This window comes from Heptranchias perlo, chromosome 1 (genome assembly GCF_035084215.1).
Source record: "Heptranchias perlo isolate sHepPer1 chromosome 1, sHepPer1.hap1, whole genome shotgun sequence".
In the NCBI taxonomy this organism is placed as follows: domain Eukaryota; kingdom Metazoa; phylum Chordata; class Chondrichthyes; order Hexanchiformes; family Hexanchidae; genus Heptranchias; species Heptranchias perlo.
The window spans coordinates 117955907-117975982 of NC_090325.1; the positions used below are offsets into that span (position 1 = coordinate 117955907).

The window sequence follows — 20076 nt, forward strand, 5'->3', positions numbered from 1 at the left end:
CATACTTGTACGACATACAACCGTAAGATGATGTGAACTGTCTATGGTCTTTATTCAGGTCAGTGATCTTGATGATGAAGTGGGCTCTCCTGCTGAAGAGTTCAAGGCATTTGCAGGTGACACTGGCATGAATAGGAGTCAATCAGAATATTGTAATGTGGGGTCAAAAACTTTCCTCACCAACCATCCTGCCAAGAAGTTTGTATTTGACTTCATGCGTGTCCTTGTGATAGAAAATCTATGTCTTGCACCTGCTAGTAAACAGACTACTCTTATAGACCTACTGTTAGAGGTAAGTGTTGATAAATCTGAACTTAATACATGTATAAATAAATGTTACTCGCTCTCCATTTGTTTATTTTCTTAACCATCTTTAGATACTCATCTCACTCTTTCTCCCCCACCAACGTTGGTGCCTGAACAGAAGGATAGATGACATGATCAAAAAATACTCTACTATTGTGGATGTTGTTATGATCTAGAATGCCCTGCTTGAAAGGGTGGTGGAAGCAGATTCAATAGCAATTTTCAAAATGGAATTGGATAAATACTTGAAGGGGAAAAATTTGCAGGGCTATGGGGAAGAGCAGGAGTGTGGGACTAATTGGATAGCTCTTTCAAAGAGCCGGCACAGACATGAAGGGCCTCCTGTGCTGTATCATTCTATGATAATGTCAGTATCTATCTGCAAGTGGTTCATCTGACAGAAGGTATTTATATGGGGAATTCTGGCTATGAGTTGATGTGCTGCAATTCCATTGTATGCAATATTGAAGCACCAGAGCATTACTATCATTTGTTACAGTATCACTTCAAAGCTACACCACTGATGGTTAATGTGCAACACATCAGTTTCAAGTTGTTCCTAAAATTAAAGGACTCCAGATAATGTAAATTTGTGTTCTACATTCTGATCATATTGATGCATCTCCACAGCTGTGAATTTTGCTTGTTGATGAAAATGGTACCTCAGAACTTAATGATTATTTCAATAACTAAAGCTTCAGTGCATTACAATGTTTTTAACACTTCATTTTGAAGAACTTCCCAAAACAGTCCCAGCAGTAAAAAAAATCTTCAGTCCCCTTTAATTATTGAGATAATAGTAATGTAACAGTGTTTATATTTGTTTAGCTTGCTCTGCTGCCAACCATTTGAGCATATTTAGAATCTCAGACCGCTATCTGTGGTTCTAGACACACCCGCAGGATCTTCAGCTGGCAGGAAAAGTAAACAATCAATAGTTATAGCTCCATAATTAAAGGAGGCTGATTTCTGTCATCTCTCCTGCCCATCTTAATATTTTGTACATCAAAAAAAATCAGTTGTCTCATTTTTATCAAGTCAAAACTGGAAAGGTGAAGCACAACCCTCCAGTAAACAGTGATATTGTCCAAGATTATACTGAGAGAACCATGTTTTTATTCTCAACCATAACTGTGGAGCATGTTGTATTGAAAATAAAAAGTTGTGAAACAGGGTTATACCTTCAGGCAAAGTAATGCAGATTCTTAATGGTGGTGGTCTTTTTGTTTTCCAGGCATCACCTGATCGATCAACACGAGCTCAGCAAAAAGAATTCCAAACTTACATTTTGGACAGCGTAATGGATCACTTACTAGCAGCAGATGTTTTGTTAGGTGGGTCTGAGTACAGTTCCTCTTGCCCAGTGTGTGTGGAAGAAAGACTGGCAATTTGCATGAATTGCAACAAAAAGTTGTGCAAGGAAAGTGCTAAATGTGCATCAGTCTATACTTTCAGATTATTTTACATGGTCCTTTTGTTGGTTTTACTCATTGTGGAGTAGAGTTGTCTGCATTGGATGTATGTAGCATTTATTTTTTGGCTAAAAGAGGACGAGAGTTTTGAAAGCCTAAAATGGTACAAATCCTAACCAGTAGTAGTCAGTAAAAAGATAATACGAAGGCACTGCTTAAAGAAACATGATGTGGAGATGCCGGTGATGGACTGGGATGGACAAATGTAAGGAGTCTTACAACACCAGGTTATAGTCCAACAGTTTTATTTTAAGTCACAAGCTTTCGGAGGCTTCCTCCTTCGTCAGGTGATGAAGGAGGAAGCCTCCGAAAGCTTGTGATTTAAAATAAAACTGTTGGACTATAGCCTGGTGTTGTAAGACTCCTTAAAGAAACATGGGAATCTGAGGTTTAATGATGGCTAAAATTATATTCTGAATTAAAGACAGATAGCATTTAAAAATAAATAGCTCACCATTGTGATTAATGTGAGTGACATGATGCTCAATTTGCATAGATTTGTAAAAGCTAGCACTCTGTTTTTTGACAATTAGGAATAATTGCTCACACATTGGAGCAAAATAACATGTTGAATTTCTAGCAAGAGACCTGTACCAGGCCAGCACAGAAACTTCTATTTCCCACAAGCTAATATTCTTGGCTGATTTTCTGAGGTTCCTGACTTCCTTAAAAACTGAAAGAATAAATACTGCTGGTCGTTCTTTATGCCCATAATTTTTATGTATTCTATGGTATGGCAATTTCCACTGTGATGAGCTTATGGCAATCTTGAACTTTTGTTTTTGAGGGTTGTGACTCAGTTGTGTTGCAAAAATATTTTGTGTATGATTTTTATACGCCTTGTTTGATGGAAAATGAATCTAGGGCATCTTTTGAAATAGTCCAGTTACTAGAAATTTTAGTTGTTCTCTGATCATGATAATATTCAAAGCATCATGCTGCAATTTTTAATGAGGCTAATATAAAGTGCTCCTCATTGATGAAAAATGAACAAAGAAAAGTAAATATTTAGCAAAGCCAAATGTCCTTCTTATTGAAAGCAAAATACTGCAGATGCTGGAAATCTGAAATAAAAACAGAAAATGCTGGAGAAGCTCAGCAAATGAGGCAGCATTCTTCTTATTGACCTGATGTTTTTAACAAGGGCAAATTGATAAACTTAGTGTTCCAAAGTCATTGAAGGAAACTCTAATTGTATGATGCCTCCCCTCCATAAAATCTTACAAACAAATAACTTGGCACTTTCTAAAAACAATACACATAACTAAAAGTTTAAATCTTAAAGAATAGAAACCATATTGAAATTAATGCATTTATTATCACTGTAACTACCATACTTCATTCTACAGTATAACAGAACATTTTGTGTATTTTTTCATAATTGTTTCAGGTGAAGATGCAACATTACCTATTACCAGTGGAGGAAGTTACAATATATTAGTGAACAATGTATTTTACTTCACACAGCGACTCGTGGATAAGCTTTGGCAAGGCATGTTTAGCAAGCAGTCCAAACTGGTGGTTGACTTTATTGTTCAATTAATAGGACAGGTAAGTTGGTGTTCAGAATGAGTCTCAAGAAAAATTAAAACTGATTTTTCAGTATGTTAGATGGAGCTAATTATATTTAAATGTAGCATATGAAAAGGGGAAAATAGGGAAATGCATAGCATATCAGTCAACATCTGAAATTAGATAATGTTTTGATCTGAGATAGGATAATGTTTCGGGTGTGTTCATTAGGACCAAAGTTCTTCAAATTGTCAGTTCTAATGAAAGATCACACTTGAAATCTTAACCTTTCTTTCTCTTTCATATGCTGACTTTTTGTTGTGCATTTCCAGAGTTTTTGATTTATTTTTCATATTTACAATGTATTTTTTTAAGTTATGTCACTGCTTTCACAATTCCAACTTGTCAGTTATTTATTGATCTGCTGATAATGCCACTGTTAATAAAAAAAGGGAAAACTTAAGTATTGTGTTCAAATGGGAAATGAGTATGCATTGCACTTGAGCTGATACTTCGTATTGCGTTTATGAAGGCTAAGGTATGTTTTGTTAAAAGCTCAAGGAATGGCATCTCTATTACTTGGTAACATTCACTGTGAGGTAAGGAGAGCTGAGATGGAGTGTGAAGAAAACTTAAATGTAAAAGGTATTAGCAAAGGTTTTTACAAACACATTAGGATAAAAGAGAGTAATAAAGGTGGGGTTGGGTTTTTGTGACTTAAAGGAATATATATTTGTTTCAAATTATGTACCAATTCTTTAAATGCCAGCCATTGTCTGTCTTTTTTTATTCGTTCATGGGATGTGAGCATCGCTGGCAAGGCCAGCATTTATTGCCCATCCCTAAATGCCCTTGGGAAGGTGGTGGTGTGCCGCCTTCTTGAACTGCTGCAGTCCATGTGGTGAAGGTTCTCCCGCAGTGCTGTTAGGTAGGGAGTTCCAGGATTTTGACCCAGCGACGATGAAAGAATGGTGATATATTTCCAAGTTGGGATGGTGTGTGATTCGGAGGGGAATGTGCAGGTGGTGGTGTTCATATGTGCCTGCTGCCCTTGTCCTTCTAGGCGGTAGAGGTCGCAGGTTTGGGAGGTGCTGTCGAAGTAGCCTTGGCGAGTTGCTGCAGTCCATCCTGTGGACGGTACACACTGCAGCCATGGTGCACCGTGGTGAAGGGAGTGAATGTTTAGGGTGCTGGATGGGGTGCCAATCAAACGGGCTGCTTTGTCCTGGATGGTGTCGAGCTTCTTGTGTTGTTGGAGCTGCACTCATGCAGGCAAGTGGAGAGTATTCCATCACATTGCTGACCTGTGCCTTGTCGATGGTGGTAAGGCTTTGGGGAGTCATGAAGCAGTCCGTGCCCGCATGCAGCAAGACCTGGACAACATCCAGGCTTGGGCTGATAAGTGGCAAGTAACATTCGCGCCAGACAAGTGCCAGGCAATGACTGTCTTCAACAAGAGAGTGTCCAACCACCTCCCCTTGACATTCAACGTCATTACCATCGCCGAATCCCCCACCATCGACATCCTGGGGGGGTCACCATTGACCAGAAACTTAACTGGACCAGCCATATAAATACTGTGGCTACAAAAGCAGGTCAGAGGCTGGGTATTCTGCGGTGAGTGACTCACCTCCTGATTCCCCAAAGCCTTTCTACCATCTACAAGGCACAAGTCAGGAGTGTGATGGAATACTCTCCACTTGCCTGGATGAGTGTAGCTTCAACAACACTCAAGAAGCTCGACACCATCCAGGACAAAGCAGCCCGCTTGATTGGCACCCCACCCACCACCCTAAACATTCACTCCCTTCACCACCGACACACTCTGGCTGCAGTGTGTACCATCCACAGAATGCACTGCAGCAACTTGCCAAGGCTTCTTCGACAGCACCTCCCAAACCCGTGACCTCTATCACCTAGAAGGACAAGAGCAGTAGGCATATGGGAACAACACCACCTGCGCATTCCCCTCCAAGTTACACACCATCCCGACTTGGAAATATATCGGCGTTCCTTCATCGTCACTGGGTCAAAATCCTGGAACTCCCTACCTAACAGCGCTGTGGGAGAGCCTTCACCACACAGACCGCAGCGGTTCAAGAAGGCGGCTCACCACCACCTTCTGAAGGGCAATTAGGGATGAGCAATAAATGCTGGCCTCGGCAGTGACGCCCACATCCCATGAACGAATGAAAAAAAAGATGAGTCACTCGCCGTAGAATACCCAGCCTCTGACCTGCTCTTGTAGCCACAGTATTTATGTGGCTGGTCCAGTTAAGTTTCTGGTCAATGGTGACCCCCCAGGATGTTGGTGGGGGATTCGGCGATGGTAATGCTGATGAATGTCAAGAGGAGGTGGTTAGACTCTCTCTTGTTGGAGATGGTCCTTGTCTGGCGCGAATGTTACTTGCCACTTATCAGCCCAATCCTGGATGTTGTCCAGGTCTTGTTGCATGCGGGCACAGACTGCTTCATTATCTGAGGGGTTGCAAATGGAACTGAACGCGGTGCAATCATCAATGAACATCCCTATTTCTGACCTTTTGATTGAGGATGCAGCAGCTGAAGATGGTTGGGCCTAGGACACTGCCTTGAGGAACTCCTGCAGCAATGTCCTGGGGCTGAGATGATTGGCCTCCAACAACCACTACCATCTTCCTTTGTGCTAGGTATGATTCCAGCCACTGGAGAGATTTCCCCCTGATTCCCATGTCTACCGTCATACTTTTAATGTAGTTCCCCAATCAACCGCAGCCACATTTGTGAAGTGTATATCATATTTGACTAACCTGATAGATTTTATTTGAGAAAATAATGGGAAGTATAGATTGGTGGGAGAGGGGTATTTGCAAAATGTAGTTTATATAGACTTCCAGAAAGCATTTGATAAAATGTCATATGAGAAATTGGTTGAGAAAATTAGTGCCCATGCATAAAAGGGGAAAGTGGTGGCATAGATAAAGAGATGCTAAGAGGCAGACAGCAATCGGTTATGGTAAGTGGATGTATATCAGACTGGCAGACAGTTGCTAGCGAGGTACCCTAGGGATTGTTGTTGGGACTACTCTGTTTATATGAATGGTCTGGGCTTAGACATAAATGGAAGGATGTCAAAGTTTTTTTGTTGATGCCAAACTGGGAGGTGGAGGAGCAATCTGCCACAAGGAGTACAGGAGAATATAAAGAAGCTAGAGGAATATGTAAATAAGTGGTAGATACAGTTCAATACAGAAAAATGTGAGTAATATGTTTGGGAACAAAAATAAAGAATGGAAATATATACCTTAAATTGTCAATTTCTCAATGCAGTAGAGAAGCAAAGGGATCAAGGTGTGCAGATATATAAATCCTTAAAAGTGGATGGACAGTTGGTTTATATCAAGAGGGATGTCGTACAAAAGCAGCTAAATTAGGATGAATCTTAACAAAATGATTGTTAAGTCACTTCTGCAATACTTTGTGCAGTTTTGAGGTGTTCACTATAAGAGGGGTATAATAGCCCTAGGCAAAGCACACTCCAGATTTACCAATATGATACCAGAGGTGAATTGTGAATTACAAGGCTAGAGCAATTAAGGCTGTATCTTCTCAAGCGGAGAAGATTGAAGGAAGTTTGATAGAGATGTTCAGAATGACAAAAGGAATAGAGAAGGTGAACATAGATTGATTATTTCCAATCAAGTACTGCCAAGGCCAGCATTTATTGTTCATAGCTAGTTGCCCTTGAAAAGGTGGTAATGGGCCTTCTTAAACCATTGCAGTCCATGTGGTGAAGGTTCTCCCACAGTGATGTTAGGTAGGGAGTTCCAGGATTTTGACCCAGCGACGATGAAGGAATGGCGATATATATCCAAATTGGGATGGCGGGTGACTTGGAGGGGAACTTGGAGATGATGGTGTTCCCATGCACCCGATGCCCTTGTCCTTTTAGGTGATGGAAGTCACAGGTTTGAAAGGTGCTGCCAAAGAAGCCTTGGTGACTTGTTACAGTGCATCCTGTAGATAGTACACAATGTAGCAGCTGTACGCCCATGGTGGAGGGAGTGGATATTTAGGCTGTTAGATTGGGTTCCAATCAAGCGGACTGCTTTGACCTGGATGGTATTGAATATTGTTCCAACTGCACCCATCCAGGTAAATGACTTGTGCCATGTAGGTGGTGGAGAGGTTTGGGGAATCAGGAGGTGAAGCACTTGCTGCAGAATACTCGGCCTCTGAACTGCTCTAGTAGACACAGCATTTACGTGGCTGGTCCAGTTGAGTTTCTGGTCAGTGGTAACCCCAAGGATGTTGATGGTGGGGGATTCGGCGATGGCAATGTCTTTGTATGTCATGATGTGGAGATGCCGATGATGGACTGGGGTTGACAATTGTAAACAATTTTACAACACCAAGTTACAGTCCAACGATTTTTATTTGAAATCTACAAGCTTTCGGAGGCTTCCTCCTTCCTCATTTACCTGAGGAAGGAGGAAGCCTCTGAAAGCTTGTAGATTTCAAATAAAAATCGTTGGACTGTAACTTGGTGTTGTAAAATTGTTTACATTTGTATGTCATGGGGAAGATGGTCATTGCCTGGAACTTGTGTGGCGCGAATGTTACTTGCCACTTATCAGCCTGGATCTTGTCCAGTTCTTGCTGCATGCAGGCATGGATGGCTTCATTATCCGAGAAATTGCAAATGGAACACTCTGCAATTATCAGTGAACAGCCCCACTTCTGACCTTATTATGTTGTGAAGTTCATTGATAAAGCAGCTGAAGATAGTTGGGCCGAGGACGTTGTTCTGAGCATCACCTGCAGCGATGTCCTGGAGCTGAGATGATTGGCCACTAGCCACCAACAACCACAACCATCTTACTTTGTGCCAAGTATGACTCCAGCCACTAGAGTTTTTCCTCCCTGATGCACATTCACTTCTGTTTTATTAGGGCACCTTGGTGCCACACTCAGTCCATTGTTGCCTTGATGTCAAGGATAGTCCCTCTCACTTCACCTCTGGAATTAAGCTCATGTGTCCATGTTTAGACCAAGGCTGTGATGTGGTCTGGAGCCAAGTGGACCTGCTGGAACCCAAACTGAGCATTGGTGAGCAGGTAATTGGTGAGTAACTGCCGCTTGATAGCACTGTTGATGACTCCTTCCATCACTTTGCTGATAATTGAGAGTAGGCTGATAGGGCAATAGCTGTGTTGGATTTGTCCTGCTTTTTGTGGACAGGACATTGTGCAAAATTGCCCATTTGTTGGGTAGATGCCAGTGTTGCAGCTGTACTGGAAAAGCTTGGCTTGAGGCTCAGTCAATTCTGGAGCACAGGTCTTCAGCACTACAGCCGGGTTGTTGTCAGTGCCTATAGCCTTTGCTGTGTCCAGTGCACTCAGCCATTTCTTGATATCACCTGGAGTGAATTGAATTAACTGAAGACTGGCATCTGTGATGGTGCAAACTTCAGGAGGAGGCCGAGAAGGATCATCCACTCAGCATTTCTGGCTGAAGATGGTGGCAAACGCTTCAGCCTTGTCTTTTGCACTCAAGTGCTTGGCTCCAATATCATTAAGGATGGGGATGTTCATGGAACCTCCTCCTCCCGTTAGTTGCTTAATTGTCCACCACCATTTGTGACTGAATGTGGCAGGATTGCAGAGCTTTTGACCTGATCCATTGGTTTTGGGACTGCTTAGCTCTGTCTATACCATGCTGCTTCCGCTGTTTAGCATGCATGTAGTCTTGTGTTGTAGCTTCATGTTGGCATCTCATTTTCAGATACACCTGGTGCTGCTCCCAGCATGTTTTTCTACACTCCTCATTGAACTAGGGTTGGTCATCTGGATTGATCGTGATACTGGGCCATGAGGTTACAGATTGTTTGCCTCTGTGTATGGAGAACTCTCTGCGATGGATGTAGGGTTTAAGAGCCATATTTCTTTGTGCCAATATTTGTTGTCTTTTGGTTGTTCTTAAGGATTTAGTACTCTACTTTTCCATCAGCTCTTTTGAAGATTTGAGCTTTTTTCAACTGCAAATCTTGTTTAATCCATATTGCTCCTTATGAATGACTTTGCCCTTTTAGGTATAACTTGTAAATGATCCGTTTTTCTCCCAGCAAAGTAATTGTTGTTACGAATCTTGACTGAATCTGATGTGTAATCCAGCTGTTTTCTGTTACTGACTCCATTGAAGTATAAAACTCTGGTTAGAAATGACTTTCACCGTACATGTCTTTCTCACGAATCATGAGGCATTATATGGAACACTTTACTCCACTGCACCCAATATTCTGTTATACTACAGTTATACTGCCAGTATTGGTTTGCTACTGGTAGTGTTTTCAGTGCATTATAGGTTGCCCACTTGCACTATTGCACCATACTTGACAGCACACATCATAGAAATCACAGCACAGTTGGAGGCCATTCAGCCCATGGTGCTTGTGTGGATGCTAGCTCTTCAAATGGAACTATCTACTCTAATCCTATTTCCCTGTTCTTTCGCTATATATTCTTCCTTTTCCAAAAGTTACTCAGTTTCCATTTAAATGATATTATACTCTTTCCCTCAATAACCATTTTATGATCTAATAACCCTCTGTTTTAAAAAATATATATTTTAACTTAATTTATGGTATTATGTCCACTTTTTACTGATTCACCAACCAGTGGAAACAATCTTCACCATTTGCGCTATCAAAACAGTTTATAATTTTCAACAGCTTGATTAGATTCCCCCTTAATCCTCTCCTACTGAAAAAAACCTCAATTTTTCCAATCTTTTCTTAACAATCATAACCTCATGTGAGATAAATGTACATAAGATCAGTGGGCATTGTGCACTACATTGTGGGATGAATGTCTTGTGATTCCACATTGGCTGCAGTTATAATTCAATTGATGAGTAGGGCAGCTTGCCAGTCCCTGGAAGAAGCATTCCTGCTCCTCCCAGCTCCACAATTAGGTAAGTTTTTTTTTAAATGCAAACTTACCTTTTGGGAGGCAGCCTCCAATGGTCCCTTTAAGGACTTGGCTTCCAACCACCTGAGAATAGTGACCATAACATTCACGTGCATGCTGCAGTCAATCACTAACAAATTTTGTGAAGGGGGCCTGAAACAGGACCCCCTAATTACATATGCAAAGGGCTTACTGCCTGATTCAGGTACGGGCCCTGGTCACCTATACAGGAACCTTTACTTATAGGGCTATTAAAGGTGCAGAATGTGCATACGCATGCCTCCTGCCAAATTGTAAGCTTAGGCATCTGTTTTATGCCTGTAAAACGGGCATAGTGCCAACCAATTTCTAGGTCATTTTGTTTTTGTTTTATGTAAAAAATTATAACACTCCTTTTGTGTTACTTGATGATGCATCATCCAGCAATAGTAAAAATATAGAGACTCGTACATAAAAAATGAAGTGCAGTAACTTCAGTCTGTCAGTAATATTAAATCTGATCCTGCTGTGACATATACATGTGACATGAAGGAACATGCAATTCACTTAAGTTGATCGATCCTCCTTCGCCATCTCCTCCATCCATATAATTGTAGTTCACTGATACTGTGTACACATCCAGTAGGATTTCACCGTTTTTAGTTTATTGTATTTATGTTTTAAACACTTCATATATTTGTTTTGATGGCTAGACATATTTATGTAAGTTTACCATATCTGTCTCTGCACAAGATGTTCATATGTGCATGACCAAATAAGAATAATATGCATGCAAATGATCTCTGACTTGTGGTTCTGAGTAAACTACTTAGCTTCTTTTGCAAGTTTTTTTGTCTCCATTTTGTCAGCTGCACTATCATCTGGCTCCTGCCAATCTCCCAGCTGTTAGGAGTCAGTTGGTGCATCAATCGGGTATCTGCCAGAGTTACCAGAAGAATAATCTGGATCACAGGCTTCTGGAGTGTAGCATGAATGGGGATATGCAAATGCAGTTGAGGAGAGTGGTAGTTCATTGTGTCCCTATGTTTCTTGTATTTCTAAGAGACCACAGTAGTCCCTACATATTCAACTGTTGATGAACAGACTGAAATCTCAATGCTGCACTTTAGTGAACTTTGTTTGCGATCAGGCATGATAGAAAGGAAATATGGGAAACAGTATTTTTATTTCTGGGACAATAGTGTCCAATTACAAACAGTAACAATATATTTTTTGTGTTTATAAAGTAACTGCTACTTTTAAAATATTTATTTCTTAAGTACCTGTTCCCATAAAACAATCAAATGCAGCAATGGTTTGCATTTATATATCGAGTTACATGGACACTATAGCACAAAAATAGGCCATACGGCCCAACTGGTCTGTGCCGGAGTTTATGCTCCACACGTGCCGCCTCCTCCCTCCCTACTTCATCTTACCCCGATCAGCATACCCCTCGATTCCTTTCTCCCTCATGTGCTTATCCAGCTTCCCCTTAATGCATCATTTGCCTCAACTATTCCTTGTGGTAGCACCCTCCACATTCTTACCACTCTTTGGGTAAAGAAGTTTCTCCTGAATTCCCTGTTGGATTTATTAGCGACTATTTTATATTTATGACCTCTAGTTTTGGACTCTCCCACAAGTGAAAACATTTTCTCTATGTCTACCCTATCAAACTCTTCAATTATCTTAAAGATCTCTATCAGGTCAGCCTTCCCTTTTCTAGAGAAAAGAGCCCCAGCCTGTACAGCCTTTCCTGATAAATGTATCCCAGCAGTTCTGGTATCATCCTTGTGAATCTTTTTGCACCCTCTCCAATGCCTCTGTATCCTTTCTATAATATGGAGACCAGAATTGTGCACAGTACTCCAAGTGTGTACAAGTTTAAGATAACTTCTCTGCTTTTCAATTCTATCCCTCTAGAAATGAACTCCAGTGTTTGATTTGCCTTTTTATATGGCCTTATTAACCTGTGTCGCTACTTTTAGTAATATGTGTATCTATACCCTTAGATCCCTTTGCTCCTTTATCCCTTTTAGACCCTTATTATCCAAGTAGTATGTGGCCTCCTTATTCTTCCCAGCAAAATGCACCACCTCACACTTATAAGTGCTTTTAACTCCAAAAAAACACCACAAGGCATTTCACAAAGGAAGAAAGAAACAGACTTCAAATCTTTGTGGGAAAGTTGAGCGAGGTGACCAGATTCTTAGTTAAAAGTTTTTTTAGGAGGCTTTTAAAGGTGGGAAGAGAAACAGAGAGGTGAAAGGTTTTAGGGCGGGAGCTCTGGAGAGCTGAGCCAAGGTGGCTGAAGATGCTGGCACTCATGGTGGAGGAGATGGAGAGGCGAATGCATAGGAAGTTAGAGGACCCAGGCAGAGTATACAACATTGTAGGAGGTTAAAGAAGTAGGGTGGGGATTTGTTTATAGGGGTGAGGATTTGAATATGAGGGTGAGAATTTAAAATTTGATCCACTGGGGAACGGGGAACCAGTGAGGACAGGTGTGGACAAATAGGAAATAGTGTGGATCAAGATGCAAATGGCTGATTTCTGGACCAGTAGAATTTCATTGAGGGAACGGATTGAACGATTAGCAAGGTGGGCGATAGAAAAATTAAATCTAGATGTCATGACAATGTAGATGAGGATTTTCGCAGCACCAGAGATGACATAAGGGCTGAGACAGGTATTGCAATAATGGACATAAATGACTCAGGTGATGGATAATATATGATTTTAAACCCTTGGGTTAAACATGCCAAAGTTGTTCTACTTCAGTCTCAGCAATCAGCCAGGAAGGGGGATGAAATCAATGACAATGGAGCAAAATTTTTCTTGGGGGCAGAAAACTATGGCTTCCATCTTCCAGCTGTTCAATTGCAGGAAATTCTGGCTCATCTAATAGAAACATAGAAAATAGGAGCAGGAGTAGGCTGTTCGGCCCTTTGAGCCTGCTCCGCCATTCAGTATGATCATGGCTGATCCTCTATCTCTATAATATTCCCGCTGTCTCCTCATACCCCTTGATGCTTTCTATGTCTAGAAATCTATCTATCTCCTTAAATATATTCAGTGACTTGGCCTCCACAGCCTTCTGTGGTAGAGAATTCCATAGGTTCAGCACCCTCTGAGTGAAGAAATTTCTCCTCATCTCAGTTCTAAATGTCCTATCCTGAGACTGTGACCCCTCGTTCTGGACCCCCCAGCCAGGGGAAACATCCTCCCTGCATTCAGTCTGTCTAGTCCTGTCAGAATTTTATACGTTTCAATGAGATCCCCTCTCATCTAAACTGTAGTGAATAAAGGCCTGGTCAACCCAATCTCTCCTCATACGACAGTCCTGCCATCCCAGGAATCAGTCTGTGAACCTTCGCTGCACTCCCTCTATGGCAAGTATATATTTTTTTTTTATTCGTTCACGGGATGTGGGCGTCGCTGGCAAGGCCGGCATTTATTGCCCATCCCTAATTGCCCTCGAGAAGGTGGTGGTGAACCGCCTTCTTGAACCGCTGCAGTCCGTGTGGTGACGGTTCTCCCACTGTGCTGTTAGGAAGGGAGTTCCAGGATTTTGACCCAGCGACAATGAAGGAACGGCGATATATTTCCAAGTCGGGATGGTGTGTGACTTGGAGGGGAACGTGCAGGTGGTGTTGTTCCCATGCGCCTGCTGCCCTTGTCCTTCTAGGTGGTAGAGGTCGCGGGTTTGGGAGGTGCTGTCGAAGAAGCCTTAGGTAAGGAGACCAAAACTGCACACACTGCTCCAGGTGTGGTCTCACCAAGGCCCTGTATAACTGTAGTAAGACATCATTGCTCCTGTACTCAAATCCTCTTGCAATGAAGGCTAACATATCATTTGCCTTCCTAGCTGCTTGCTGCACCTGCATGTTTGCTTTCAGTGACTGGTGTACAAGGACACCCAGGTCCCTTTGTACATTAACATTATCCAATCTATCACCATTTAAATAATACTCTACCTTTCTCTTTTTCTTTCCGAAGTGGATAATTTCACATTTATCCACGTTATACTGCGTCTGCCATGTATTTTCCCACTCACTCAATTTGCCTCAATCGCCTTGAAGCCTCTTTGCATCCTCCTCACAACTCACGATCCCACCTAGTTTTGTATCATCAGCAAACTTGTAAATATTACATTTGGTTCCCTCATCCAAATCATTGATATATATTGTGAATAGCTGGGGCGCAAGCACTGATCTCTGCGGCACCCCACTAGTCATCGCCTGCCACCCCGAAAAAGACCCATTTATTTCTACTGTTTCCTGTCTGTTAACCAATTTTCAATCCATGCCAGTATATTACCCCCAATCCCATGTGCTTTAATTTTGTACACTAACTTCTTATGTGGGACTTTATCAAAGGCCTTCAGAAAATCCAAATACATCACATCCATTGGTCCTCCCTTATCTATTCTACCAGTTACATCCTCAAAAAAAAAACTCGAGTAGGTTTGTCAAACACGATATCCCTTTCATAAATCCATGTTGACTTTGTCTAATCCCGTTGATATTTTCTAAGTGTCCTGTTATCACATCCTTTATAATAGACTCTAGCATTTTCCCTACTACTGATGTTAGGCTAATCTGTCTGTAGTTCCCTATTTTCTCTCCCTTTTTTAAATAGTGGGGTTACATTTGTTACCCTCCAGTCTATAGAATTTTGGAAGATGACAACCAATGCATCCACTGTTTCCATGGCTACCTCTTTTAGTACTCTGGGATGCAGATTATTAGGCCCTGGGGATTTATCAGCTTTCAGTCCCATTAATTTCTCCAGCACTTTTTTTTACTAATACTAATTTCCTTTATTTCCTTCTTTTCACTAGACCCTTGGCTCCCTCGCATTTCTGGGAAGTTATTTGTGTCCTCTTCCATGAAGACAGAGCCAAAGTATTTGTTTAATTGCTCTACCATTTCCTTGTTCCCCATTATAAATTCTCCCGTTTCTGATTGTAAGGGACCTACATTTGTCTTTACTAATCTTTTTCTTTTTACATACTTGGAGAAGCTTTTACAGTCTGCTTTTATGTTCCTTTCAAGTTTACTCTGATACTCTATTTTTCTCCTCTTAATCAATCTCTTGGTCCTTTTTTGCTGAATTCTAAACTGCTCCCAATCCTCAGGCTTGCTACTTTTTCTGGCAACTTTATATGACTCCTCTTTGGATCTAATACTATTCTTAATTTCTCTTGTTAGCCATGGTTGGCTAACAAAAGAAATTAAGGATAGTATTAGATCCAACTTTTGTCTGACAACTTAGAGATAGTTGAGGGAAGTGATGGATAAGTTTAACTGAGGTGTTGTCAGCATACATGTGGATGACCCAGTACTTTAGATGAAGTCGCTCAGGGGTAGTATGCAGACTAGAAAAAGACGACCAAATGAAAGTCTCGTAGACCTGAATCAGCAAGGGGAGGCAGTGGAAAAGGATGGGGTGATTGACCATTATGAACAAGTGGAAAGGTCAAGGAAGGATAACATGCCACAGTCATAGAAAATTGCTGGCAACTTTGACCAGGGTAGTCTTGGTGCGATGAGCAAGGCAGAACCCAGATTGAAGGGATTCGTACAATGAGCTCTGGGAGAGGTGAGCACAGCAGATCCATAAAGTATTGTTAATGCATTAGTTCATGCTTGAGAGTTCTTAATTTTGCTGGGAGGCTGAAGAACAGTGAAGTGAGAGAAGGCAAGTGCAAGTGACATTGTGACTCAAGTATAGAGAATGAATATGGGACTTCCAAAAGGGAGAGAAAATGAAATGGAAGAAAAATTAGAAAAATAAGAGAAGCTATTTGAGAAACAACATATTTAACGCGACAGGTTCTTTTTGAAAACTTAATTTTTTAAGTTAGAATCAGGGAAACGGACCAAAGATTAGAATATTAGGACCTTAGGAACAAGAGCCGCTCAAGCCTGTTCCAATACATAAATATGAAAAACCACATCAACTAATTTGGTTAGATCAGAAGATCAGTTAATCTTTGCGTTTCTAACTAAGCTACAATTTTATGGAAACTACAGTTAGTCACTGTCAATTTTATGGAAAAAAATCTCTGCTCTCTACAATACTAATTGACAGTTATGAGAATGAAAAAAGTTACATTTATGCTAGAGGTTACATAGTCTTTAGCAGGTGTAAGGTTGTGTGCACTCCATAACAGACTTACTTGTCCATTACTGAAGCAAGCAATGTGAACAAGGAATGTGTTTTTGCTTTTTAACATTTGCTTGAGCAACTTCATGTTTTGCATGATTTACTTATTCTTTCGTGTGACTTACTTTTGGTCACATTTCTCTAATTCTGTGCAAGAGTGATGATTGAATTGTTATCTGATTAAACTGGTCAGTGATGCATATTTGTATTTGGACTGCTAGATTTCAACATAGAAATAAATATTATCTGCTTGGTTGTTCTACTGAAACAATGTAATTTTAATACAATGGAATCTCAATTATCCACATAGCTTAATTGTGAGCACTCCTATGCTTGGTTTGAAACCGATTCCAGCTTAATAAGAACCATATAACCACCCCAGGAATAGTAGGATAAGCAGATTAATTTGTGGCTGGAGCAATGGTGCAGGAGAGATTCCTGGGGCATTGGGACCAGTTCTGGGGCAGGAGGGATCTGTTCAAGATGGACGGGTTCAACCTTAACGGAGCTGGGACCGATGTGCTTGTGGGGAGGTTAACTAATGCTGTGGGGGATGGTTTAAACTAATTTGGCTGGGGGATGGGCACCAGGATGAAATATCAGAAAAGAGAAACAAGGTGTACAGAGGAATAGGAGGGACAAGTAGCACGAGAGTAAAGAATAGTTCAGAAATAGGAGGGATCAGACATGGGGCAAATACGAGGCAGTCGAAGATGAGATTGGAGTGCATGTGCATAAATGCACGCAGCGTGGTGAACAAGGTTGGTGAGCTGCAGACTCAAGTCACCACATGGGATTATGATATAGTGGCAATAACAGAGACATGGCTCAAAGAAGGGGAGGATTAAGAACTTAATATTCTTGGCTACAAGGTATTCAGGAAAGATAGGAAAGGAAAGAAAGGAGGGGGGTTGCAATATTGATCAAATAAACTATTATAGCACTGGAATCAGATGACGTAGATGAAGGGTCAAAGGCAGAATCTATTTGGTTAAAATTAAGGAACAATAAAGGAGCTATTACGCTACTTGGTGTATACTATAGGCCACCAAATAATGGGAAGGAGATAGAGGAACAGATCTGCAGGCAAATTACAGAAAGATGCATGAACTATAGAGTAGTGATAATGGAGGACTTCAGTTATCCCAATATAGGCTGGGACAGTAACAGTGTAAAGGGTAAAGGGGGTGAGGAATTCCTGAAATGTGTTCAAGAACTTTCTTGATCGGTGTGTTTCCAGCCCAACCAGGAAGGAACAGTGCTGGATCTAGTTCTGTGGAATGAAGTGGGGCAGGTGGAGCATGTTTCAGTGGGGGAGCATTTGGTGAACAATGATCATAATATCATTATGTTTAGAATAGTTATGGAAAAGGACAAGGAACAATAAAATGTGAAAATGCTTAATGGAGGAGGGCAAATTTCAGGGAGTTAAAAAGGGATCTTGCCCAGGTGGATTGGAATCAAAAATTTGTAGGCAAAACAGTAATTGAACAATGGGAGGCATTCAAGGAGGAGTTGGTTTGGGTACAGAGTAGACACATCCCTGCGAGGGAGAAAAAGGGTATCCAAAGCTAGAGCTCCCTGCATTACTAAAAATATAGAGATTAAAATAAAATAGAAAAAGGAGGCTTATGATGAATGTACAGTTCAGAATACAGTAGAGAAACAGGCTGAATACAGAAAGTACAGGGGAGATTTACAAAAGGGAATGAGGGGCAGAGAGTAGGAGACTAGATTAGCGGCTAACATAAAAGGCAACCCGAAAGTTCATAAACTATTTATAAACATATAAATAGTAAAAGGATAGTCAAAGAAAGTGTGGGACTGATTAGGGATAAAAAAGATCATCTTGTGGAGGTAGAGGGCATGGCAGAGGTACTAAATGAATACTTAGCTTCCATCTTCACTAAAGAGGATGCTGGCATTGTAGTGGTAAAGGAGGAGACAGTAACAATATTGAATAGGATAAAAATAGACAAAGAGGAGGTACTTCAAAGATTGTCAGTACTCAAAAAGTAGAAAAGTCAACTGGTCTGGATGGGATGCATCCTAGGCCACTGAGGGAAGTAAGTGTGGAAATTGCGGAGGCTCTGGCCGAAACCTTCCAACCCTTCTTTTGATATGGGGATGGTGCCGGAGGACTGAAGGATTGCAAATGTTACACCCCTGTTCAAAAAAGGGGTGATTGATAAACCTGGCAATTACAGGCCAGTCAGCCTAAGGTCGGTGGTGGAGGAGAAACTTTGAGACAATAAACTGTGACAGAGAGAAATCAGGAGGGCAAAAAGGGGATATGAGATTGCTTTGGCAGATCAGGCAAAGGTGAATCCAAAGAGCTTCTACAAATACATAAAGGGCAAAAGGGTAACTAGGGAGAGAGTAGGGCCTCTTAAGGATCAACAAGGTCATCTATGTGCGGAACCACAAGAGATGGGTGAGATCCTGAATGAATATTTCACATCGGTATTTACGGTTGAGAAAGGCATGGATGTTAGGGAACTTGGGGAAATAAATAGTGATGTCTTGAGGAGTGTACATATTACAGAGAGGGAGGTGCTGGAAGTCTTAACGCGCATCAAGGTAGATAAATCTCCGGGACCTGATGAAATGTATCCCAGGACGTTATGGGAGGTTAGGGAGGAAATTGCGGGTCCCCTAGCAGAGATATTTGAATCATCCACCGCTACAGGTGAGGTGCCTGAAGATTGGAGGGTAGCAAATGTTGTGCCTTTGTTTAAGAAGGGCGGCAGGGAAAAGCCTGGGAACTACAGACCAGTGAGCCTGACATCTGTAGTGGGTAAGTTGTTAGAGGGTATTCTGAGGGACAGGATCTACAGGCATTTGGAGAGGCAGGGACTAATTAGGAACAGTCAGCATGGTTTTGTGAGAGGAAAATCATGTCTCACGAATTTGATTGAGTTTTTTGAAGGGGTAACCAAGAAGATAGATGAGGGCTGTGCAGTAGACGTGGTCTACATGGACTTCAGCAAAGCATTTGACAAGGTACCGCATGGTAGGTTGTTACATAAGGTTAAATCTCATGGGATCCAAGGTGAGGTAGCCAATTGGATACAAAATTGGCTTGACGACAGAAGACAGAGGGTGGTTGTAGAGGGTTGTTTTTCAAACTGGATGCCTGTGTCCAGCGGTGTGCCTCAGGGATCGGTGCTGGGTCCGCTGTTATTTGTTATTTATATTAATGATTTGGATGAGAATTTAGGAGGCATGGTTAGTAAGTTTGCAGATGACACCAAGATTGGTGGCATTGTGGACAGTGAAGAAGGTTATCTAGGATTGCAACGGGATCTTGATAAATTGGGCCAGTGGGCCGATGAATGGCAGATGGAGTTTAATTTAGATAAATGTGAGGTGATGCATTTTGGTAGATCGAATCGGGCCAGGACCTACTCCGTTAATGGTAGGGCGTTGGGGAGAGCTATCGAACAAAGAGATCTAGGAGTACAGATTCATAGCTCCTTGAAAGTGGAGTCACAGGTGGATAGGGTGGTGAAGAAGGCATTCAGCATGCTTGGTTTCATTGGTCAGAACATTGAATGCAGGAGTTGGGATGTCTTGTTGAAGTTGTACAGGGCATTGGTGAGGCCACACTTGGAGTACTGTGTACAGTTCTGGTCACCCTATTATAGAAAGGATATTATTAAACTAGAAAGAGTGCAGAAAAGATT

At 41.5% G+C, this 20076-nt stretch overlaps 1 protein-coding gene across 1 annotated transcript in view; it reads left to right on the top strand.

The window, feature by feature from the left end:
- Positions 1-20076, top strand: part of wdfy3 (WD repeat and FYVE domain containing 3) — a 431872-nt gene that overhangs the window by 299198 nt on the left and 112598 nt on the right. The window contains exons 34-36 of the mRNA XM_067990523.1: positions 59-292; positions 1541-1640; positions 3169-3329. Of these exons, the coding sequence (XP_067846624.1) occupies positions 59-292; positions 1541-1640; positions 3169-3329 (495 nt within the window). The remainder of the gene's footprint in view (positions 1-58; positions 293-1540; positions 1641-3168; positions 3330-20076) is intronic.